Source organism: Mytilus trossulus, chromosome 9 (assembly GCF_036588685.1).
Source record: "Mytilus trossulus isolate FHL-02 chromosome 9, PNRI_Mtr1.1.1.hap1, whole genome shotgun sequence".
Lineage (NCBI taxonomy): Eukaryota > Metazoa > Mollusca > Bivalvia > Mytilida > Mytilidae > Mytilus > Mytilus trossulus.
This window is the reverse complement of record NC_086381.1, coordinates 44,884,997-44,912,204: the sequence shown is the minus strand read 5'-3', so window position 1 is coordinate 44,912,204 and position 27,208 is coordinate 44,884,997. Positions and strand designations below refer to the sequence as shown.

The 27,208-nt window shown below is 31.3% G+C and overlaps 2 protein-coding genes across 2 annotated transcripts; both read left to right on the top strand.

The window, feature by feature from the left end:
* Positions 1–10,671: 10,671 nt before the first annotated feature.
* On the top strand, positions 10,672–17,507 carry LOC134683925 (uncharacterized). Its single transcript, XM_063543244.1, has 6 exons — positions 10,672–10,805; positions 13,369–13,695; positions 14,538–14,603; positions 15,533–15,619; positions 16,323–16,451; positions 17,142–17,507. Exons 2-6 carry the CDS (start codon positions 13,423–13,425, stop codon positions 17,364–17,366), a joined length of 780 nt encoding a protein of 259 aa, XP_063399314.1. The 5' UTR covers positions 10,672–10,805; positions 13,369–13,422; the 3' UTR covers positions 17,367–17,507.
* Positions 17,508–25,366: 7,859 nt separating this feature from the next.
* Positions 25,367–26,905, top strand: LOC134684658 (uncharacterized). The gene is made up of 2 exons (XM_063543961.1): positions 25,367–26,496; positions 26,740–26,905. Exons 1-2 carry the CDS (start codon positions 25,367–25,369, stop codon positions 26,903–26,905), a joined length of 1,296 nt encoding a protein of 431 aa, XP_063400031.1.
* Positions 26,906–27,208: the final 303 nt, after the last annotated feature.

The following is a 27,208-nucleotide window of genomic DNA, read 5'->3' as shown; positions in this document are numbered from 1 at the left end:
CCACGTCTGGTCAGTGTTTTTGTTAAATGTTTTTGCTTCGTATCGATCACAGGTTGAGAGAGAATTGAGCGTTCAGAATCATTTTAAACCCCGCCATTTTATGTATGTGTCTGTCCCAAATAAGGAGCATCTGGTTCAGTAGTTGTCATTGGTTCATGTCTGTCATATTTGTTTTTCGTAAATTGTTCTGTTACAGATTAAGCCGTAAGTTTTTTCTATGAATTGGTTTTGATTAATAATTTTTCAGTAATACATATATTTCTCTCGTTAAAATCTAAAATATTGTTACATACACGAGTGAATCGTTCAAGCTGAGATATATAAACACCGTAAGATAGTAACAAGGGAACGTCATCATTTAAAAATGGCTAACCTGTTTTGATTGTATCACAAAATTTGAAATGTCTGTTTGTTGATAACAAATTACGTAATATACAAACCTTCATTTTGGACGATCTTGTCATATATCCGAATTTGTTGAACTAAAATTCCTTATAATTAGGTGCATATTCAGGAATGTCCGGTCTGAATAGGGATATTTTAAAATTCTATGGATTGTTGTAGGGATAGTGATACTATGATTAGATCTTGCAACAACTGTATAGAGGGCCAAATATGGTAGCAGAAACAATCGCCCTTTATTCGAGGTTTAAAACAATAGTATCTTTTATCTTTGAGACTATATCCCAAGATACACGAGTGCAAACACTAGTTTTATTGTCCGTAAAGATGATCTTATGCAACTATGCAAACTCCTACCTATTTGATGTTTTGCTAATTTGCTTTTTTTCCTGACTGTGCATCAAATATTGTCTACTGGACGTAAGCAAACAACAACCAATCAGCCAAACAAATGTCATTATTTCTCTAGACTTTTTCTATTAAATGTACATATGATCAACATGATCAATGAAATGATTTCCCGACCGACTTTTTCTATAAAATGTACATATGATCAACATGATCAATGAAGAGATTTCCCGACCGACTTTAACAAATAAATTGCCAACTTATATCGTAAAAAGACAAAGCTTAATATATATACAAAGTACTTCATTTGGTGATTTTGTCTCAACTTGTAAGCTATGTTATTTTCTGCGACATTTATTAAATAAATCATGTAATTCAGTTTCCTTTTATTTTCTTATTGTCTTGGGAGTTGTTTCTTGAAGAGAGGCGAAATATACCAAATGGATATAAACACACTAACTTTCGAAAAAGAGCTGACAATACCAAGACAAAAACCGAAAAAGACACAACATAAAAACTAAAGACAGTTTCTGGACCACATGTGACACCCGTTGTGTTGCTCATGTTAGTTGAAACCCGGTGAGAAGTCTAAATCGGTTTGTCATTCAATGAACTGAGGAGGAGGTTGTTGTCACATCATTAAAGTATTAATTAAAGTAAAATATGTTTTAATGGTCATTATTGATTCTTCCTTACATGTGTTTAAATCGCAATATGTCGACTTATGAGTGCACGGAAAAACTAAATGAACTGTCAAAAAAGAAAAACACAATAATACAATGAAAACTAGTTGAGAATAGAAGAAATTTGGTTTCATAAATAATGATTGAAAACTTGGAAAAAGTTAAAAACAAAGATCCATGCCAAAATCGCCTTAGGTTTCATAAGTAGATCATGTTGATTAAAAAGTCGACATGCAGAAATACTTAGAGTATCTAAATACTTAATATGGTCCAGGCCGTTGATAACCAAACGAGTATAAAAACTCATATGGTTCGACAATACGCGTACGATCGAACCATATGGCCATACGTGTATGGTCCAAATACTCATATGATCCTGAACACATACATCACAATTCTAGCTATTGCCACAGCTTTCTGATTTTTTACTTTTCGTTGCACACATTTTGCATTTTGATTAAAATATGTTTGCACTTTAAATAACCAATTTCAACCATAATGAATGCCTGCTGTCAAAATCTTTTAAAAAAGGAAGCATAATAACATGTGTCCACAAGCATTTGAAGGAAGCGTGTGCGTTTCAGAACTGGAACTTAAAAAGAAAAAAAATATGCGTGCATCTAATTCCATTGTTTAAATTATTGAAGAATACTGTCCAATTATTTAAAAATCAAAAGTCTTGTCCTCTACAAGTACAGTCCTAAATTTAAGTCATATATGTTAATTGATGTAAATTGTTGTTCCAGTGTTCTAGCTATTATCTCAAATTATGGTCCAATTCTATTTTCTATTTTATTTTTTTTTGCTTCCCAAATTATAAACTTCTGTCTAAATTATTAATGCTATTAACTGAACTGCAACAAGGAATAAGATGTTGAAACTATGTAATATTGGGTTCTATAGATATTCATATCATTAAAGACTGAAGCGATTCTTTAAGAGACGATAAATCCAAAGAAAGACATAGCAAAAGTATAGAGCTTTTGATGTTACAAGTTAACAATTATTATCAGTTTCAAGATTTCACATATGAGAACTTAAGAAAGGACAAATGAGAATTTTTATGATTATGTTTGTTTTAAAAAAACAACGTAACTTTTCGTTTTTTTTTTCCTAAATCAAAAAATTTCTTAACTAAAAGTTCAAATTTGATTTAATGTGACTGATACAATTCTAGCATACCCATAGTTCAGACAATGATGTAGATTTCATTTGATTCGCATTTATGACAATCGTTCTAATAGATTGCTAGGATTGCAGGATTTTCGCACTGTAAATGATTTCGAAAAACAACTCCTTTATAATCCCCGTTAAAAATACATGTTTGTATTTCTAAGTGATATGCAGCAGATTCACTTCTGATTATGTGTTAGTAAAAAGCCACATTTAAAAAACAAGTTCACTGATGAGTCTTTTGTGCAAAAGGTTTGATACACGTGCATTTGATTTAACGACATATACGTCTCCCATTATCTATGAGTGTTTACACACATTACTAAAACTTTGTCAGCAGATACCTATTGAAAAACAAAGCCCTATAATATGTTGATGTAGAAGTTAATCATTTAAACAAACAACAACAAACAAACAACAGACAAAAATTTAATTTTCCAATCACGGCGCCCAAAATGAGCAGATTAATTACAATATAATTTTCAAAATTAATGTAAAGTAAATAAAAAATAGGTTAAACCAAGTAAATCATGTGATTAATTTTGATTTATTTGATTGGTATGATAGTAAAGCAAATGAATTATGCAATTTGTAATAATAAAAATAATATAATATAATATGACCAATTGTCTGTTATTCTGGTCCCTTTATTCGACAGCACACCTCAAATTATACTAATAATTTATTAATCTAAAAGCTTCATATAAACAGAAGTTGTCCTCAAAGAAAGCTTTGTCAAGAACTTAAAGATTTGAAACGATTCTGATAACACCAAACAATTCAACCGAACGGATACAAAGTGACAAAAGAACCCCTTTGCAACCATATTTTGTGTAAGATCACCAGGTTCGAAGCTAAATTCCCTAGTTCTGTAAACATTTTCATGATTTATTATTCAAGGGAATATAACGCTTTGTGCTGGTGTATAAATCAATAATCCTGCAGTCTTATATCGACAGCTATTCTTCGTTCATGATTTCAAACAGCAATGGACGTAATATTTTGAAGAAATTACTGAGGACAGTCTATAATAAGTAGACAGAAGAAAGACAGTATTTTTCATCCAAAAATATTTGAACATAGAAATAATAAATACAATTTAGTAAGATATAACGATTAAGCAGCCCTGAATACTGTCTGTACACTAAACAATCTTGAACCAGATGTTCAGTGGCTGTTGTTTGTTGATGTGGTTCATAAATGTTTCTCGTTTTTCGTATTTTATTAGATCAATGGTTTTCTTGTTTGGATGGTTTTTCACTAGTCATGTAGTGCTTGCCGTTCGTTGTTAGCCAATTTTCCATGTTTAAGAACATACTTTGACCTATAATGGTTTACTTTTACAAACTATTATGACTTAGATTGAGATTTCTCTCATTGGCACTCATACCACATTTTCTCATTTTTCATTGCAATATTTTGTCAAGCAGTAATAAAAAACTACGGTTCTTTGTTACAAATTTAACTTCAATTTATAAGGTGTTTTAGTTTTTAAAACTATGTAGTTATTAAAATATTGTGTTTCTTAGATGTTTATTTCGGAACATGTAGATCCGAACGATTTATGAAATAAAACTGCTCTCGCACTGGATCTTGCAAGGGCAATACTGATAAAATTTTGTATCAAGAGCGTTTAAAAGCCAAGGATATATAAGAACAGAAACGATTGAAAACCTGTATGACCAACAAGGACAGGTAAATATCAAAAGCTAACAGGTCAACTTTTCCTATATCATTTCAAACTTTATAAAAAGAACAATTTGTGGTTATTGACTTCTGAATATAACCTAAATAATACAATACTACAGAATAAAAAAAGCTGAGACTAGGAATGAGTAAACTTAGCCACCAGAAATGATACAACATTTCAATTTTTGCTCCCCCTTGGCAAAAATATAAAAGTAATAGAGAAGACTAATCGTTTATAATATGTGCTGTTTAGAATATATTTATGCTTCTAAAATAATGTACCTGTGTCATATTAGCTATATTATATGGCAAGCGCAATCTATGTCTCTAGCCAACATTAAAAATAAAAAAAAAAACAATCAGGTCTTTCCTCGCCTAGATGAAAGATGGTAATGAATATGTCAAACATGATTTGAACAGTTCTAAGAAGTGATAAAAGATCCGCCCAAGCACGTACTATACATTACAAATTAAAACGATGTCCTTGCAATGTGTTTTTTTATAAAGTTAACCTTCAATAAAAACAGATTTCGAATTATTATAACAAGTTAGATTATCAAGAAATATAAACAAATATTTTGTTTAGAAATTAAAACAACGTATGTATGAAAACAGAGTAATTGTTGAATTAATTATATATGGTAACCAAAACATATACAAAGATTGCAAGAAATACAATGTTTGCGATAGAAAACTGGAAAAAACAAAGACAAACTGAACGTCATGTTGATTGGAGAAAAGTGTATTTTTAAATGTAACAGTGACGTTTTAGATTGCGAGTGTCAATTCAAGACTAATGTACCATGTTTTGTAAATTCATTTAAACCAGAGATGCAGTAAATTCAGACCAAACAAAATTTACTTTGCTCTCACCGTCATCGTCATCTACAGGTAAGAGTACTTAAAGTTTTTTTAAATTAACAAATAGTGGCTGTGCGTTACTAGCACACACATCAAGTAGTTACATTTTTCTGATAGTTAGTTCTTGTGGAGTAAATCTATTGCAAATATAAGAACATTACATTATACATTATACAATTGCAAACAACAGATATTGTATTTCACATTTTTCAATGGTTCACAACACACACTTAGGTAATTAAATATCAAGAACACACACACACTGTGTAATTGAAATCAATTTGATATATGTTTTGTTGAAAAACAGATAGAAGCACAGTGAAGGAAACATGACAAATTAAATATTCCGATATGACGTTATTCAAACATTTTGTTGATACACCCGTTGTAAAATGTCAATTATTTGATAAGTCAGATACATGTACTTGGTGCAACATCATGCATTGCTATGGCTATTTTAATCTTACTATCGTATCGTTTGACTTTTATGAATGAGTTATCTGAGATGATGCATTGTAAATGAAGTTAAACTAGTCATTCGCATATAAGTATTCTACTAAAATACTAAAAAAATTACAGAAATCACAAATTTGAAACTAAATGTCTTCAAAACATAAAACAAAATGTCCGTGTCACACTGTCCCGAAATTTATATACGATGGACAACCGAATGCGAAAATTAATTTTCGTACGAAGATGGTCCCGATCTCGTTAAAATACCAAAAAGTTACAGAAGCAAGTACTATAAAAAAAACGAGGTCTATACGATGGTGCCGAAATTATATCCGATAACAAAAGATGGACATACGAAGGTTAACCGAAGACGGGTATTTAAGCTATATATCTCAGCCGAAGCCTACACGATGGATCAAGAAGGATAGACGATGGATTACGAAGGCTACACGATCGATTACGATGATGTCGTGATGGCCATACGATGTCTAAATACACAGGAAATTGGTTGCTTTTTTTTACCTGCTGGTTATAAAGACAATATACGAGGGGATGTCACGCTCGACATTGCCTTGTTTGAACTGTAAAATGTGTTCACTAGTCTGAATAATCACCCATATTTATGCCCATGATTACTGATCTATCTTAAAGGTAAGTTAATGGGTTTGTTGATCCCTTTTATTCAAAAAGAGCTCTTTCCAGGAGTAAATCATAATAATATTAGTCTAGTCGATTTAGTGAACAACCTGCAACTAATTGCAACACAAGGTTTTTCACTGAAAAACAAGTTTGTTACTATATATGAACAACATACTAAAACTATACAAAAATATATTTTGCGGAAAGTGGTTTAATTCACGAAAATATTTTGTAATAAAAATTTGGTAATATGAGTTACTTCCCCTTATTTGCCAAAATTGAAAAAAAATATTTTATCCAAAAAATGTTCTTTATTTTTTAAAACAGTTTATGTAATACAATACATTGAATAATTATGTCAATTCAAAAGAATAATATTACAAGTGGGTCACTTTCCTGTCTCAAAGTTTGTATAATTAAATAAAGATATAGACCGAGATTGTGTTCTGCTATTTTACAATTCGAAGATCTAATTCTCCACAATAGTGATTAACCTATAACAGAAGACTATTCTGAGTGAGATTAACCAACATAGTCACAATCTTACTAGGTTTTTGAAAGAAATCTACCCCTGTGTTTAAGTTAATTTTAGTTGGGGGAGGTGTTCTCGAAACACATGTGTTTGGCCATTAATTTTTTTTTTTGCCAGACTAATTTTTTGAAATTCAATGTTTTTAATTTAATTTTTTACCACAACTTTTACATGTTTTAAACATTTTTTTTTTATTTTTCTTTTTGAACAAACATGTTAAGATTTAGAATCGAACAATGTTTCCAGAAAAAAAAAGAATGATGAGTGTTAATGATTGTATGTTAGAATGAGTATGCCAGGCTCCTGAAGCAAATACTAAACTACTCATGTAATTAGCATCGATCTCAGCACTTACACACCATATACATAAAGCTTTGGCTGTAACACTAAATCCACAAGGGTGCACATTCTATACCAGGAAAGTCGCCTCCCAAAACATTAATATAATATATAATAATCACACTGAACCCACTTTTCACTGGTTTCTAATCGAATGTGTACAGATTTATATTTTAGTCGGTGCCAAGAGTATTTATTCATCAACTGTAATTAGCTTTGAACTAGCTATTGGAAATCAGTTTCATTTTGTTAATTGGTTTAGTATATACTCTGTGCTGACCTTTTTGAGTTGATCCCTTTCAAACTGAGTTTTACAATGTGCACTTATGTTGTTTGCAATTTCACAACTGCTCCTGATTATGGGAGGGCTGAGTGCATGCTCGCACACATGGTTAACCCTGCACATTATGAATATGATTATCACAAGTAAGTGGCCCTTGAGTACATGGTGATTATTGTTTGCTGCCGTCTGTCATATTTATTTTTTCATTCATTGTCTTAGCAGTTTTATATTTTAACTGATGAGCTATTTTGGTTGTTAACATCCACACCCTCATCATTGTTATCTCTTGTGGACATTTTTGTCATTGCCAATCATACAACACCTTATGTTTTTAGAATTGGGAGGTTTTACAATAAATCATGGTTTCAAACATATACCAAGAGATCACTGATAAAGTTTAGTGGAACTAAAAAGCTAAACACCTATATTCTTTAGGCATTAGGTGTATGTTGTTTAAATATTTTTTTAGTTTTTTTCAAATGAGTAATATAGTATTATTAAGAATAAGGAGATATTTGAGGTTTTTAAAGTCAATTAGAAAGCAACCTTAACAACTGACAAAATTTTCAGATTAGACAGGACTATCTTTGGCCATAAGTCGCCCTCTTTTTTACAGTTCTTATGCTAAAGCTGATTTCCTTTTATTGAATTAATTCAATGAGATATCTTAAAGAAGGAACTTGCTTATGCTTTTCTTTATATACATATATATCTTTGACCATTTATTTCATACAGCAGACAATCCATGTTAGTTCTTGTCATTATCCTTTGATTAATGTTTCAGACCACCACATACAGGTTTACAAGGTACACACAAAAGGCGCTGCAGGGGCGGATCCAGCCATTTTACAAAAGGGGGATTTCCAACCCAGGCCAAAGGGGGTTCCAACTAAATGTTCCCATTTAAATGCATTGATCGGCCAAAAAAATAGGATCCGCCTATTCGCTGTTTCTTTCAACAGTCCAGGAAGTGATCCCATCAATTTATTCAACAGTCGGCTTATCTCATTTTCAACATCTAAAATTTGACAACTTTGGTACAAAAAATTAAAAAGCTTACATATCTGAAATTAAAACTGGATACTGATAGAGCTTGCTAAGTAAAATTGGTCTGTGTTTAACTGTTACTTTTTTTGGGGGTTTATTATACCTACTGAGTTTTTTTTTTTTTGTTTATTATACCTACATATTTAATTACTATAAATACATAACAGTTACATAAGATAACAATTTCAAACGTCCACAAAATGCACTTCTTTAAAACTGAGTTTTACTGAGTGTTTATTTATTCTACATTGTCTAGAGAAACTATGGGAGGGTTGAGTTCTCAAACAACATGTTTTTCTCCCAACCACATTATTACACTTATCCCAAGTCAGGAACCTCAAGACTTAGTTTCTCTTGCATTTATGGTTTTTGTTGTTGATAATTTTGGTTCATGTGTATGTATCGGAGTTTCAAGACTGGTTTTCATTTAACTGAACTAATGTACACAATAATTAAGGGGGTCAGCTGAAGCCCACCTTCGTGTGCCCGATTTACTTGCTATGTTTAAGACTGATAACAGGGAACTTGTTTTCTCTTAGACACATTTCCCATTTCCATTCTCAACTTTACGTTTTTCAAAATCAAGCTGAACGTAACCAAGATTTTAAATTTTTCCTTTGTTAAGCCCCTCACTTAGGGGTACAATGTCTTTCAGTCTGAGTGTCCGTTCATTCATTCGTCTGTCTGCCCTGCTTCTATTAAATTTTTGGGTAGAGGTAGTTTTTGATGACGATGTCCAATCAACTTGAAACTTAGTACACATACTCCCTGTGATATAATCCTTCTACTGTTGCAAAATTACAGTTCACCTCAAAATTACTTCAATATGAATAATAATAGCTTATGGAGTACTTTATAGTCTATAAAGATAAGGTTTCCTGTCTTCCACAAGCTTTAGGTCTAAAACTGCAACAATAAATAATATTTTTTCTTCTTTTCCAGTTTTCAGCATTTTTTCTCTAAAAACCGTATATTTCACCCAAAAAAACCTTTTCCGCAAATTATATCAATGTATAGTTTTAGTATGTTGTTAGTACAAGTCTATATTATAATTTTCACTAAATAAAGCTTGTGTTGCAATTAGTTGGAGGTTGAGTGATTTTAGAGCTAGATTGACTAGGCTATATAGACAAAAGGAAGGATGTTGGGAAAGCAACAAATGCAGCAAAATATGACATATTGAAAAACATAATGGTTAATGAAGTAAACATTCGTGTACGTGACAACAACTCAGACGATACATAAAAAATCAGAATAATGAAGAAAAAGTTGGTTTCCCTTATATACGTGTACCTTTAATGTTGGTGTACGAGGCGCGTTTATGATTTTCATTATGTTACTTGATATGAAAAATTGACAAAAAATAATATTTTACTTGTTAAAGTAAATCCTGAGTCTGTAATAGCTGCTCTTCTTGTTCCATTTGAATTAATAGAAACAACGATGTCGCCTTTCTTGTTCTCATCGAATCATATGATATAAGCTCCATGTTTTGTGAACGTCTTTCTTAACAGTCGTATAAGACTGATCAGTGCATATCGCTCATGGCACTTTAAATGTATTTAAGCGCGAAAATTAACTTACATTTAGCTGGATTTATTGCCGTCGTACATATAGTTCCATCTTGTCTCCTTCGTACATTTATTCGATGGCAACACGACGGGATTACGAGGTCTTCACGAAGTCGTGTTGCCATCGTAATACCTTCGGGTAGCTTCGTGATTCATTTGTGTAGACATCGTAATGTCAAAACTGCCCGATGGAAACGATGGAAACATGAATGCAATACGATGTTCAAAGATGCATTCCCGGTGACAATTACGATGGTGAGGATGGTAATACGAACTCAATAAGAACCCTCAACATCGGACGCAACATCGGGGATTTTTTAAACATGTTAAAAAATTAAGAACCCTTCCCGAAGCTGTTCACGAAGGCTAGAAAAAGTGGCCGATGGTTAAAGATGGCACTACAAATATAATGAGAAACCATAAAAAAAAATCACGAAATTCATAAGAAGACGACACATAGAATATCGGTTTTATAAAGTCTAAAAATAACCGTGCAATAACACTTTTGTATCCGCTGTTTTCAATTGACATTTGAATATATAATTTTGATTATTCCTGGACGAATTGCATTAATCAAAATGTACATATTATTAATTCATATATCAATATTGCTAGCGCTTTATCAAAACCAGTACGCTCGGTTGGGTGATCCGAGATAATGCACTGTAAAACCCCAAAATACCGCTGAGATAAAAGATTTGATATCATAAAATAAAATAAGATAAAATAAGCGTCAGTATTTATCACAATAAAGGGAAACCATTGTATTTACAGGTAATCTACAGGTAAGAGATGTTTCAAATTTATTTTGAGAAATTTAGAAGAGTTTTCTTCAATCGGACTTCATGCTATGAATAATCTTTATTTCTTCCACGAAATATACCTATCAACTGAACGACAAAACGACTGTAACATGTTTAAGACTGATTTGAAATATACCTTACAAATTAGCTATTCGAAAATTATTAACGGTTTTTGTTCTCGTATTTACATAAATACATGTACAAGTATATCACTATACATGTTATATATGAAATAAGAATACTGAAATATCCATTATTCGTTTTGTTTGTATTTTATGTTTTTATAAAAATTAAAAAGAATATTTCGTGTTATTCATTTCTTTTTAATAACAAGTGAGGATTATCTGAGTTTTAAAGTGAAAGAAGCTTTCTTGTATCATATAGCTTTGATAATGTATCTGCTGTCGGGTCATCAGTCAGGGTTATTTATAAGATATAGAAGTGTGTACTGTAATTTTTATCTCTTTAGTATCACTGTGTACTCAAAATCAATATTGATATTGTTATTCACAGTACATCCACACATTTGTTTACAAATCTTATCTATATTTTAATAGAAGATGACGTTTAACATGTTTTAAATCTTTAACTTTCATATCGCCAAATACTAAGCACTCTACCTAAGCTATATTTGGCTATGTATATGTAACTTTTAGGAATTGTGGTCCTCATCACTGCTCTTCAACTTTGTACTGTATTTTTTCTTTTTAAATATTTTGGATTTGAGCGTCACTGATGTGTTTTTTGTAGACACAAACGCGCGTCTGGCGTATATACTAAATTTAGTCCTGGTATCTATGATGAGTTAATCTACATTAACCACTAAGGGGCAGAAGTTGAAGTTATCAAGTATCAGTTTTTTCATCTTTGAAATTCGAAATCCAAGTAACCATAAAGCAAATATATGTCTGTGCTACTTCTGTCTTAAACTTATTAATTTGAAGTCTAAATTCCAACAATGATTCTAAATTCATATTGCATTTTCAATATCAATTGTAGACGGGATAGAATACACCTGTTATTTCTTTTTGATTTCTTTTTAAAATTTTGAATTCAGTTAAAAAGTTATTTAATTTTTTTTAAGTTGTTCAAAGACTGACTGATGTTTATTTTTTTATTTTTGTTGTGTTCCGATATTCCTATTTCATTATCCCCTTTGTACTAATGTTGTATTTGTGATGTGCTACAACTCTTAATTTAAGTTTTTTTCAAAAGTTTTGAATACTCAGTTTTTTTGTCGATATAAGAATGACCATACAAACGTACTTCAAGATCAGCACACACATTTACATATTATCATGTCTTTCGTCATTATTATCATGTCATTCCTTATCCAAAACGTTTCGTTACTATAGGAACATGAATTCTCTACAAAACTACGTTTTAATTCAAAAGTATTGCGACGTCATTGCTGGTTTGATTATAATAGTTTGTGTACCATTAAAACCATATTGCTTCAATTCGTCAAAATGTGGGCTGCAATGCAGACATGGAGGTAATGCGGTTTGGATTTTGAGAATGTTTATTTTCAAAATTCACATCGCAACTAGTGAGAAATATGTTGCAATTACAATGGTTGATTTTTTTCTGTAACTACTGTAAGATAAAATGCATAAACATGAAACATTGCTTTGAGTTTTTCTTTGAAATTTGTTGATCCATTATTCACTTACATGTCTGGATTTGTTAATTGTTTCCGTCCTTTTTGTCTGGGAAATCTGAATTATTTGACCAGAAGTCAACTTAATTCCAAAAGACATCGGTGTTTTGTACGATTATTGGTTTTTGGTTATACACTGGTTCATGAAAACCAATTACACAAATTTTCAAAACAATACAAGAAACTATAGTATTCGTCAATTTAGTAACTTATCTTGTCATTTTGAAGGCATATATAGCAGTCAACAGTTTGCATATATACATGTATATACATTTTGAGCATTTTGGTTTTGTAAAGTGACCATCTCGGTATGTTGCAGTGTACAAAAAATAAATACGTTATAAGCGATACATTGTGGGCTAAATTGCAATTAGTTTAAAGAGAATTTGAAAGCAAGCTGACAAGGTTCAAGTGGTATCAATAGCTCACATGACATGAAGGGACAATTTAACTAATTAATAGATAGTCGCAATCTCTAACTAACAATATATTTCGTTACAAACCACAACAGAAACTCAGTATCCAGATGTTTTAAACATTTTATGTTTGTGCATATACAGGAAAAACAAATAGTAAAATGTCTGTGTGACGGGTATTTCTTATTTAACAATCATCAGAAACATAGCTCATGACGAAAGTTAAAAAAAATGTGAGTGCTTGAACACAATTGATAACAACACTGATTGATAAGTTATTTTCATTTTCAGCAAAGAACCATTCTTGATAATTGATTAGAAAAAACAACACACATAGTTATCAAACATAGTTTAATGTTCGATAGCAGTTTATATTCTTCTCCCTTCATCTCTATCGTCTGATAAGTAACCTACCTTTTATATCTATTGTTAAAAATAGAATTTCCTATTCTATTTCTCATATCAACAGATACATGAACCTGCGAAAGACCTACTTAGTTGAAACAAAAATCAATCAGTGACCATGACTATACAGAATACAGATAATGAAGCATACAACGAATATCGAGTAAAGACGTTGAGGGTGTTTGGCGGAGTACAGATTGGGATTGGTGTATTATGTGGCATTCTAAGTTTAGCTGGAGTAATCACTGACAGTGTAAATCTGAGTAAAAATTGTAATTACAATTTTAACTCTGATAACAATTATGATGGTTATTACTATCCATGTGATCGGTATGACTATGCATCACCACTCCTTGGTTTCGATATAGTTTGTGTCATATTTTCAGGATGGGTGAGAAGTTAAAACTATTTTAATTTGTTTTATTATATCAGTATTTTAAAAAAAAAGACTACATTTTATCAATAAGATAAAGAAACCAAATACAAAAAATGTACACTATAAAACCCATTGAAAGTTCTCCCTTCAGAAACGAAAAACACACACACAACGTAAAAAAAACAAATCATTCGAAATACTGATTATTAAAATGAAAATGCAAAATGATTTAAAGGCTAAAGGGTTTTGTATTATGCCATTACAAAAATGTCTTCGTTTTAAATTTTCCATACATTTTTTTATGTTTGTGTATTATTATTTTTATTGTTACATTGTACAAATTCAAGATAATAAAGAATAATTTGTATTCACTGGGGCTTATGAAGACCAATTATCTCAAAATGAGTCAGCTTTGGTTTGTTACCCTTTGTTTAAGGGCTTGATGCATTAACATTTAAGAAATCAATGATTTAACGGCGGTATCTTGAAAGTATTGACTGAAACAAAATTGATATTTGCGTGCCACTAGAACATTGAATAATCATCTTTGTGAGCACGATCTTGATAGTGTGCAAAAAGACGTGTCAGTCATGTTCAAAGACTTTTTGAGGATTAATATTACATTTTTGTTACCGGCAAAACACAAAATAGTAAATGGTATACGAATTATTTTCCTTGCTATTTTCCCCTCAGTCATATATTTATTAGAATTTTTTAAACTTCATTTATTTCGCATTTGATTAATTGAATAATTTTTGATAGTGATTCCAATTATATTTACCTGGTAATAAAAAAATTTAAAAAACCACGCACTTGTATTGTCATTTAGTGATCAGCTTTATCTATATCTTTTATAGTTTATACTGACAGGAACTTTTCCTTTTTGCATGACCCCAAGCCGTCAAAGTAGCTGGAAATGTTTGGTAAGCACTAGTGTTTATTTACAATAAACAATCAAACATAACTTAATTCAGAAGACATGGTTTATGAAAACAATTGTATATCTACAAAGATGATTAAATCAAATTTGTCTTTAAATCTTTAACATTTAACAATTAGGGAAGCACTAAAACTACCATTAAGGATAAGGATAACTAAGCCAACCATAAGATCGAATATACATCGATATATTCATTAATGCAATAAGCTAGACAAAGAGAGTTATAATAAAATTGAGAATGAAAATAGGGAATTTGTCAATGAGACAACAACCCGACCATAGAGCAGACAACATATATAAGTATTCAAATCAACATATTTTGAAAACTTTTTCAAAATCATAAAAATTCTTCCAACAATGACACGAATAAGCAACACTCGTTCTATATAGTATACTGAACGAAAAATTTGATATATGACATAATCAAAATCAAGAGAATAAGGGGATAGATAATAAAAATTTCAGAAATCAAACCATAACCTTTATTTTTGTTGGATTTGACTTGCAACTGTTTAATCCGTTTTTGTTCGATGTACGCGTATTTTTGTCTTTAATGTGAATATAGGGCCAATATTTCCAATACGGACTGGCAATGAATCCTGAATTACATGCATAATTACACCTAATATAAGAATGCCAGTATTTTTGTCCCTACTCCCTGTATGTTAATCTCAACTTATTCACAAACATTCGGACACTTCTCAAATGCTAAAAGTCTTGAAATATTTTAAGCGCTACAAATATGATATAAATATAACGTTTTTCATATATCATTTCCATAGATTGACAACGCTCTGCACTCCAACAAAATTAAATAGAAATTTGTGTGTGTGTCTGTTTAATTGCTTCTGTTTTCTTTGACGTTCTATTCAATAACACTGATATATACAGATATACATTTTTCAACTACAGAAAATTGCGTTCATGGTTTGTTGTATTGTCGGTGCATCAATATTTGTACCAACAGTATTTAGTTTGGGAGTTGTCGGAGCGATTTTTGTAAGTATCATTCTATTCACCTTTTTAGATTCTGTGTTTTTGTTTATACGCGAACACCCATTAAACAACCAAATGTATTTGCATGACTTCGCTTCCTGAACCATATATAATGAAAATTGTCTTTTTTAGATGTTGGTATCTTGAGAAAATTTGAAAATTAATGAAACTCGTATTTTGATAATTCAATTAAAGAAGATATATGCAAATGAGACAGTAACCAAACATATCAAGTAGCCAAAACTCTATATAGAAGTAAAAAACAGTTAATAATTGTAACCATGTCTCTTAGCATATTGTTCAACTCTTAATAGCTGTCGACGAATAACCATCAATTTAGAAAGATGTAAACATTACAATATCATAATTACATCCAAACTACACATCAAATTTAAGCTCTAATCAACTGCAGGAAAACATTTTTTATTTATGTTAAATGTAGAAGCGGAAACAAGTGTATGTTATGCTGTAGTTGACGGATCTGGTGGATTTTGTCGAATCCATATATAAATTATATTGGTTTTTTTTAATAGTCTAAATATTTATAAATCATTAATTATGTATTCCATAGCAACGAATCGACGTGTAATAAATATACAATTAGAGATCATATCGATTATATTCGTATCAAATGGCTAGTTTGAGTGTTATTATTCTATATGATAATTCAAATATTTATAAAATAACTAATTATGTAATTATATAGCGGGCAGACTATAAAAGTGGTGCTGCAGTGTTGTCGTCTATTATTGCACTGTTGGGTTTTGTTGAATTGATCATAGCCATAGTTGCATCGTCATTCTGCTGTTGCTGCTCATCATTTGGTTCATCAGAGGTAAGTAATTTATTCCAATACTGTGAACCGGGAAATTTTTGCGTCGTCTTAATATCGCAATTTCCAATCAAAATCTACATTCGCGAGGTTTTGAACTGACGATGTCCCGGTCGTGTTCTCTATAATTTTGTGTTATGAATCATTTGGAAAAATCTGCGGTCGTTTAATTTTTCCGTTTCAACACTTACCCCGAAAATTAAACTGTCGCGAAAATTTCCCTGTTAAGAGTAACACCTCATTTGAGACCATCTCGGGCCGGGATCTTCACGCTATGTAACAGGTTCATTATTAATTGCTCTTTGACTGTTTCTTTTTACTCTTTGGTCGGTTTGTTTTCTCTTTAACGCATTGCCTATGGTCATTTTCAATGTTATCCTTTCCTTTCATAGATTAAACAGCCTGTATGTTTTTTATGTGCTACGTGTACCTTGCGATAATTAATATAATTTGTTAATAAACATTTAGTAGAACAAATGAGTATTGTTTTATTTTCCTCCCTCAGTTAAACTCAGTTTTCAGGGGATCAAAACTGTATCAGCTGAATATCCAAAATAAAATACTACACAATTAGTTGCTTTTTAAGGTATAAGAAAGTGTTTTATATGTAGATATAGGTTATATGTGTCAACATAATGCAAATTGTTGATACAATAGTTAAACTAATGTCTGCTTTTTTTTCTCTATTTACAGAGACAATTCGTGTACATCACTGCCGGACCGCAAACAAATGTACTTGGAATGCCAAATACCCAAATTATTCAGACTGTACCCGGACAGAACGTATCTGCAACGCATACTGGTGTTTATCCTGCAGGAATGATGACGCAACAATATCCGGTTTCTACCCCTCAGTTTACAGCTGCTGCTCCAGGTCAAGGATTCCATTATCAATCACCACCACCTTACAAGATATAACTGTTTCGGATATTCATTCAGAATTTGCTTTCTGGAACTCTTATCAATGTGTTACTTTTCCTTCTAGTATCAAAATTTAAAAAAATATGGCTGTTTGCATAAACATTATAAAATATGTTAACTATTAAACGCAATTCAAAAATAAAAATGAACGTCTCTTTCGGAAGATACGATTTTCTCAAGTAACATTTTTTTTATAAATCATTGAATACTGTGTAGCCCATTTTAAAACAACTGTATGCCATATGTTCTATGTTCCTGTTTACATTCTAGAGCTTGTAATTCAGTGGTAGTCGATTGTTGTTGTGTTGCAGATCAGTTTCCGTTCACTTTTTTGTACATTAATTGGGGTACTAGTTTTCTCATTAGTATTGTGTTCATGTGTCATTTTAAGAACTTTTATATCAGACTATATAGTATGGATTTTGCGCATTGTCAAAGGTCATACATACGGAGACCTATAGTTAATTTTTCTGTGTCATTTGATCTCTTGTGGAGAGTTGTCTCATTCGGTAATCACACTAAGTTTTTTTCTGTGTCTTTTGGTCTCTTGTAGAGAATTGTCTCACTGGGAATCATACCAACTCTTCTTTTTTAATGAAGAAGATAGCATACTTATAAACCCCTAATTATGTAAATAATTACACCATATGAATATGTTCCTCGGATATTTTTGATGTTTTAGTTTTTGGGCATAGCGTTTATTTAATTTCTGATTAATTTTAAACATAAACAAAAAAGATATAATAATAGACCAATCTTGGCAACCATATCATAAAAACTGAATATTGTGTCAAAACCCCTTTCGATAAAATGGTTCCCTCCATTGCTAATATTCCAATAGCAACACACATTTACGATGTTTCAATGGGTGGAAACTTTTATATACTACTGTTGCCTTTATTTATATGCATTCGAAGAACTTCTTATCAAACCAAAAAGGTTCTTTCATGCCGAACTAATTTGGATGTTTGAAACACTAGATTATTAACGGCGTGTTACAAATTGCTATTATAATGGGTTTCAAAATATGACAATAAAGTTCAAATTTAAGATGGCAGCTGTAAATTGAAAAATCTTCTCCAGTTATTTTACAGTTTTTCTACTTACTAGTGTTTTAACCTTTACAATACTTAAATAGTTAGTGCAATTTAAACTAGAGGCTCGAACGAGCCTGTGTCGTTCACCTTGGTCTATGTGAAAAGGACGCAGATGAATTCATCGTTCAAGATCGAGAGGAAAACTTATCCCTAAGTAAAGGACCAAAATGAGTGTCGTAATATCATCCACGACTCACTCCATACTTACTGTATGAAATTAATAAAACGGTAAAAAGCTCACAAAAAATATTTGGACTCGTTTTTTTTAATTCAGTAATGAAGATAGTTGATATACGTATTCAACATTTTTAAGAGCATTTTACCATTAACAATAACCACAATAAACCTATAAAGCTGCTAACAATTTTAGAATTGTTTGACGTAAAGTTTACATTGAGGTTCTGAAAAAAAATCACCAATTCACCAACATTCCAACTGACTCCATTTTCAGAAAACGACATCTGTAACACACTGGTGTCCGGTCATTAAAGATTGCATATTTTGGCTTAAATATTGATTCACTTATAGGGTCTTTGCATCGTAACTAAACACTTTTATTTCTAAAACAAACAATTGTTGGCATGACACGGGTTATGTTCTTCTCATCTATTTTATGATAGTATGATACTAAACCCCTAACGGGAGGGATTGTGTCTGATATTCATATGAGGAAGACATTGTTCTTTTAAATTGAGGTCTGGAGCTGGCATGTCAGTTAACTGCTTGTAGTCTGTTGTTATTTATGTATTATTGTCATTTAATTATTTTCTTTTGTTACATCTTTTGACATCAAACTCGGACTTCTCTTGAACTGAATTTTAATGTGCGTATTGTTATGCGTTGTTTCAGCCCGCCGCAATTTTACGCCTGTCTCAAGTCATGAGTCTCTAGCCTTTGTTAGTCTTGTATGATTTTAAATTTTAGTTTCTTGTGTATAAACCGGAGTTTAGTATGACGTCCAGCTGAAGGACACCTACGGGTGCGGGAATTCTCGCTACATTGAAGACCCATTGGTTGCAATCGGCTGTTGTCTGCTCTACGGTCGGGTGGTTGTCGCTTTGACATTTCCTTTCTCAATTTTATAAACTTTTAGCTACCGCTTAACAAGCACAGCCAAATACATTGAAAGTCCCAACTATGTATTTTGGGGCCCTTTATAGCTTGTTGTTCGGTGTGAGCCAAGGCTCCGTGTTGAAGGCCGTACTTTAACCTATAATGGTTTACTTTTTAAATTGTTACTTGGATGGAGAGTTGTCTCATTGGCACTCGCACCACATCTTCCTATATATATTGGCTTCCGAAGCTACACAAAACACCTTACAAATATAGATTTTTGTTTCGTCTTCAAGCCATTATTAAACTACTAAATTGTCTATTCTTCTTACCAGCACACTTGGTACACTTAAAAACCTGATAATAAATTGTTCACATAAGGCCTTCGAAAATAGTGGAATTAATTACTTTTGGAGTGTCAAGAACTCGTTGGAAGAACTTGATAAATTGCATGCTTATAATGGTGATTTGAATCTGTTTAAAGTTTTGATTTTTCTACCCTGTATACTACATTGCCTCACATTCTCATTAAGAAAATTCACTCACCTAATTAAAAGGGCATCTAAAAAGTCAGAATGTGAATATATATGTTTAAACTCTTTTAGGTAATTTTTTAGCAGCAATAAACAAAACAACTATGTCAATTGGACATGCTTTGATACTATATATGCCCTTGACTTTTTATTAGATAACATTTTTGTTCGCTTTTGGGATTCCGTAGATCGTCAGATTATCGGAATTTCAATGGGGACTAACTGTGCACCACGTATTGCGGACCTGTTTTTGTATTGTTATGAGTTACAATTTATGACAAAAATAACCAAAGACCATCGAAACAACATCTAATAAAAAAAATTATAATACTTTTAGATATTTAGATGATGTTTTGGCTCTCAATAATAACGACTTCAGTATGTATATTAATGAAATTTATCATTTTGAACTTACTTTAGATAAAGCTAATACTAACAATGACCACTGCCCTTTCCTCGATCTTGATATCTATATCCCGAACGGAAAGCTGAATACTAAAATTTAGGATAAAAGAGATAATTTTTCATTTCCTATCGTTAATTATCCATTATTAGATTGTGATGTTCCCTTGTTACCATCTTACTGTGTTTATATATCTCAACTTGTACGATTCGCTCGTGTATGTAACAATGTTTTAGATTATAACGAGAGAAATTTATGTATTACAAGAATACAAAAATCATCATAGAACCAGAACACATTGACGCAATATATAAGAGGAATGAAATAAAGACGCTCCGACATTTTAGATGCCATATGCAAACAGTTTTCTCTCTTTATTCTTAAGAGAGTCGTTATCTATAAAATCTTAGAGCTAATGAAAAATAAACATGAAATGTTTAGTATATGAACCTATCAATGATAACTCATGTCAATACAAATAAATGCTGACTATGAAGGTGAGGATAAACTCGGAGTTGAACTTCAACAAGCAGTGACATCACCCCAGTGGTTCTATCGAGTGTTACACAAATATTGTCTGATTAAGATATTGTTTTCTGGTTATCCATATACCGTATAAAAGTAGTTCATGTATTTTCCCTTAATATATTCTTTCCAAAATAGTTTTTAATTTTAATATGTAAAAATTGTATCTCACTGTTTCTAAATAATAATACGATTAGTTTATAATTCAGAATTTCATTAAACTGGAGTAAAAAAATCATAATAATTCCAAATGTTTGATAATGCGTCTTTAATTGATAAAATTAATATGAATGTTAAAACCCTAGTTTTTGGTGGGGTTCGTGTTGTTTATTCTATAGTTTCTATGTTGTGTCATGTGTACTATTGTTTTTCTGTTTGTCTTTTTTCATTTTTAGCCATGTCGTTGTCAGTTTGTTTTAGATTTACGAGTTTGACTGTCCCTTTGGTATCTTCCGTCCCTCTTGTTTTAACAAGTGTGGTCATATACTTTAATCTATATAATGTCATTTCGGACAATCACGTATTTGTTGATTCATTTTGTTATCATTTTTGTTATCTTTTTACAACAGGTGTTATGTCTGAAACGTCTACCTTATTAGTATATGGTTTTTTTCTTCTAGAAAAGGGTTGAAACTTACGTAAAATCTTCCTTTTTAACTAAATTAGAAATCTGCAAAGTGTCTTCTATGTTTTTCCTTAAACATACATGTATCATAAAGATATCAGATGTGGTTTGTGTGCCAAAAAGACAACTGTCTTTCTTAGTTACAATTTGTTAAAGTTAGGTACGGTATGTATGGATATTTTTTTTACACATTAATTTTAATATAATGGAATACAATTGTCATACAATTGTCATACACATATTGGGTTAAGCAAGCTATAATCCGAGGTTAAATCAACATTTTTTAACATAAGAGAATGCATGTAGCAACTATCTGAACTAAGGAATAAAACAGGTTTTTTTTCATTCGTTAGATGTTTTCCAGCTTTTGATTTAACCATCGGAGAAGGAACTGTCCCGTTAAAAAGTCTCCTTGGAGATCCTTAGTTCTGTTATATACTTGATGTTTATGGTAGACAAGGTAAATACGATCTAAACAATTCTAAATGGTCTCTCCTTTTAAACAAATGGATACAAATTATTTATTTCTATCAATAATGCAATTGTCCGAATTGAGCAGTCAAATTAAATTGCCCGTATGATACGATGCTTTTTGTCCGCAATTTGCTTTTTGTCCGCTATTGCTTTTTGTCCGATAATTTAGCTTTTTGTCCGACACTTTTGTTTTTTGTCCGTTGCTTTTTGTCCGTTAATTTTGCTTTATGTCCGATATAAAAACGTGTATATTTTTCGGGTTTTATTTTGAACTTCGAAAAATCATCATTAGGGTATCTTATTTAAAAGAAATATGCCTGATTACCTCGCTTACCAACCAAATTGCGCAACATCACTGAAATGGAACATACGGGGTAAAATTAAAGTTGTACATCTACTATTTTGAAATCCATTAAAAAAAGAGAGAAAATCTGACAACAACAGGATGTTGAGCTCTGCCAATTGTCAAAACTGTCAGATGACGTCCAAAGTTGGTTTCCATTCTTTAACTATAGTTCTCCCTAAACCAATGATATGGAACTTAAACGCAATGCTTATTACCACATATCCCAAATCAAGTTTGAATTTTGATGGCGTCACTTTTACTGCTCTAGACGGTTTGAAAACGGAAAAACTACTGCACATTTTATATGCGTTCTTTAATTGCAGTTTACCTTTAAAAAATGGCATGAAGCTTATATGCAATGAGTATACCACAAACACAGGTCAAGTATGAATTGTGATGACCTCACTTTTCCTCTTATGCCCTATATAAAGAAAATACTGACATTATCGTTTGTGTTTCTTAACTTAATATACAAAAGAAGATGTGGTTTGATTTTCAAATGAGACAACTCCCAATATGAGACTGAATGACACAGGAATTAACAACAATATGTCACCGTTCGGCCTTCAATAATGAGCAATGCCCATATCGCATAGTCAGCTATAAAAGGCCTCGAAATGAAATGTAAAACAACTCAAACGAGAAAACTAACGGCATCAAGCAAAATTTGTGAAACTTATACACAATACTTAAATAACAACAGAAGTTAGATCAAGTACAAATGAAACTTGAAACTTTGAAACTTTTATTTTACTAAAGGCCTCACATGAGGCATAATAGTACAATAAATTTAACAAACAACAGTAATGCATGAACTAACATATATACATATGAAGTAGGTGTATGCAGATGAAAGAGTAATATCCATACATGTATATTATCATTTAAATACAGACATAACAATTTTGCAAAATTTTGCCAACCCAACAAGTACATATTTATCTTGACTACTCATTAAATTTGACAAGCTTACAGTATTTTTGTTTTTATATATATGATCGATCAGGTATAAACTTCCAGTCTTTCTTGAGTAAAAAAGTTACAATTAAATATATAATGAAATTCATCACCCAGTTCTTGCTTATTACAAAGATCACAAATTCTTTCAGCTCTATTGATACTAAAAAATCTACCAGCTTCAATTGGCAATTTGTGGCTACCGCATCTAAACTTAGTAAGATTATACATTAAATCAGGTGGAAGTACAGTGAGATAATTCTCAAATTTAAAATCAGATTTATAAATACGGTAATTTATACACTTCGGTGAGTCATATACTTGTAATTTCCAACCTTCTACAAATTTTTCATGAAGAACTTGCTTTTTAATTACATTTTTAGACAGGTTTATATTTCTTAATACAGATTGGTCATACCAATAATTTCCATAACCACATTCAATTAAAATATCTTTTATATATAATAACCATTTAGAATGGTACACATCACCTTCATTCAGTTTATGCAACATATCATACAATGTTCGAGATATTTTCTCTTTCTTGCCATTTAAAATTCGCTGCCAAAAACCAACCATTCTAGCTTTAATACATATAGACATGGGTGTTCTACCAAGTTCGCCATATACAATATAATTTGGCGTACATTTTTTAACCTTTAATATATACTTGCAAAATTCTAAATGCAAAGACTCAATAATGTAATTATTTTCATAACCCCATACTTCTGCACCATATAACAAAATAGGTGCCACCATTGCATCAAATAATTGTAACAAAATATCTATTGGCAAACTAAGCTTTCTCGCTTTACATAAAACATAGAACATAGCTTTTCTAGCTTGTTGTACAAGTCTAGCCTTATTATTGTGAAAAGTACCTTTTCTAGAAAAAACTGTACCCAAATATAGAAAATCATCTAACACAGCTATTGGTTCATTGTTATAGAAAAATTGAGTGTTTTCAAAATGTGGGTAGTGTCACTTTTGTCATTATGAAGTTATGTCCCTTTCTAAAGTAATATGTAAGCAGGGGCATTATATGTGTCCCATTTTAATATAAGATTAATTGCTCAAAAATGACAAATTTTTGCCTACTATCTTGAAATAATAAAAGAAACAGAAAAACTAATTGGTGATCAGCAAGATCAGTTCTACAAATGAAACAACATGATCAAAATCGTTAATCGACTCCTTAATACAGATAATGTTCATTGATGATAATTTTGATCATTTTTTTGTTAGGGGGGTTCGTTTTTTTCCTTATATTATAAGTCTACAATAAAGACAACATGAAGGCGACTACTTTTTGGAGTTATTGCCCTTTAAATGTAGTGTCTTTCGCGTTCTTGGATGTAAATAACAAGAAAATATAAGGTCTTATTTCTATTAATTGTAACAAAATTCAACTGATAAATATTAATATTTTTACAGGCGTAGATTGTATTTGTTTGATTTAAATTGTTTTTAAATTGTCATTTTTAGGCACATGCGTGCATTTTCTGAAAGAATCTACATGAACTTTTGCTATCTTAAATTTTAGCAGGGAAAAACGCACGGTGACCCTTTTGTATCTATTGATATTCTCAAAGCATTTTCTTCAAGCTATCTTCTCGCATTTTGTTTTCAATTCTATATATGTAAAAGGTGATTTCTGGACGGTCAAATAATAACAAGTCCAATTCATCTTAGTCTAGGGTTCTTTATTCAACAATGATGAAATCATATAATTATTACAAACCCTACAAAATATAACAAGATACATATTAATCACATTATTCTAAAAGTACTATATCATACTGAGTTATAGTTATTATAAATTTACTGCAGATCAACATAAAAGAAAACATTGAATGTTTATAGTTCTTATACAATATCAATACACAAGGTGACATGACATGCCTGATGATAATTAACACTTGCAAATATTCACTCATCGTTAGACCAGATGTATTGTGAATTTGTTAAAGTGGTAAAATCAGAGATGTCAAGTAAACTTTCATGTAAAACATATATAACGGATGGATTTAATAACAAACGCCGTAGATGCAAAAAACCATGGTGGAATGAAGAACTAACCGTTTTATGGAATTGTGTTTGTAGTGCAGAAAAAATATGGCTTAAAGCAACCTGTAATAAAAGTACGTTACGTCATAATTATGTCCAAAAGAGGAAACATTTCGATAAAGCGTGTCAACGTGCCAAACGCCAATACTGGTATAGTATGCAAGATGAATTAAAGAATTTAGAAGATAACCCAAAAGAATTTTGGAGGAAAATCGGGAAAATTGGAGTAGGAAACAACAGGCAAAGTATTCCAATGGAAGTGAAAATGGAAGATAATTCAATATGTACCGATCCGAAAATTGTTTTAGATAAATGGAAATGTGATTTTTCAAATATGTTGAATTCTGGAAATTTATATGAAACTATCGAAAAAGATGCTAATAGTTGCATAATAACCGATGATATTCTTGATAGTGAAATAACCAATGAAGAAGTTGTCAAAATTTTAAAATTGTCAAAAGCGGGAAAATCTCCTGGTTGTGATGAAATTCCGATGGAGATGTATAAGAATCAGACAGCTATAAACGCCCTTACTCAAGTGTTCAACATTTGTTATAATACAGGAATGATACCGGAGCTATGGAGTAGAGGAATAATCACCCCGATACCGAAGAGTTCGACTTCCGACCCTCGGGACCCGATGTCTTACAGAGGAATAACATTGGCGCCAACTTCATATAAACTGTATTGCGGAGTACTGAATTCAAGATTAACTGTAAAGCTTGATGATCTAAATTTTATACATGATGAACAAAATGGTTTTAGATCTAATCGTAATACTATTGATCATTTGTCAACAATTACAACGTTAACTATTATTGAAACAAGAAAAATGTGTAAAATGTCAACTTTTGCAGCTTTTATTGATTTCAAGAAAGCATATGATACTGTAAACAGATTTTTATTATTTTGTAAACTTGAGTCAATAGGAATTAGTAGTAAAATGTTGAATGCTTTAAAATCTTTATATCATAAAGTACAGTCATGTGTTAAAGTTAATGGGAATTTAACCCAATGGTTTGATGTTCAATGTGGTTTAAAACAAGGGTGTGTGTTATCGCCCATTTTATTCAATATTTTTATTAATAATTTAGTAAATGAGGTTAAAAGTTTAAATGTTGGTATTCCGATAGAGGAAGAGAAAATATGTATTTTGCTCTATGCTGATGATATTGTTTTACTTGCTGAAAATGAATCAGACTTACAGATGCTCTTAAACGTTTTACATATGTGGTGTCATACAAATGATATTAGTGTTAATTTGAGTAAATCTAAGATTATTCATTTTAGACCACCTTCTTTTCCAAGGTCTATTTATACATTTATGCTGGGTAATGATAATATTGAAATTGTAATACAATATACTTACCTTGGTTTACATCTTAAAGAATTTTTAAATTATGATTTAATGGCAAAAGCTATTGCCAAGTCGGCAAGTAAACTCTTGGGTTATTGATCGCAAAATGTAAATCAAATGGTGGTTTTTGTTACTCTACTTATACAAAGCTTTTTGATACACTTGTATGGTCAGTCATCGATTATGGTGCTTCAATATGGGGAACAAGAGAATTCTCTTGCATAAATGCTGTTAAAAACAGAGCGATGAGATTCTTTATGGGTGTAGGAAAGTATACACCAAACTTATCTCTGTATGGTGATATGGGCTGGATTCCATGCAATGTAAAGCAATGGACAGCTGTTTTTAGATTATGGTCCAGATTTTGTAAAATGGACAATGATAGATTGAACAAAAGAGTAT

Excerpts from the sequence above, each read along its gene's own strand:
- LOC134684658 (XM_063543961.1), top strand. The coding sequence starts at position 25,367 with ATGTCAAGTAAACTTTCATGTAAAACATATATAACGGATGGATTTAAT. Across the intron at positions 26,497-26,739 it reads CAATGTGGTTTAAAACAAGG|ACCACCTTCTTTTCCAAGGT; the intron begins GTGTGTGTTATC and ends TATTCATTTTAG.
- LOC134683925 (XM_063543244.1), top strand. The coding sequence starts at position 13,423 with ATGACTATACAGAATACAGATAATGAAGCATACAACGAATATCGAGTA. Across the intron at positions 13,696-14,537 it reads GTGTCATATTTTCAGGATGG|TTTATACTGACAGGAACTTT; the intron begins GTGAGAAGTTAA and ends TATCTTTTATAG. Across the intron at positions 16,452-17,141 it reads CATCATTTGGTTCATCAGAG|AGACAATTCGTGTACATCAC; the intron begins GTAAGTAATTTA and ends CTCTATTTACAG.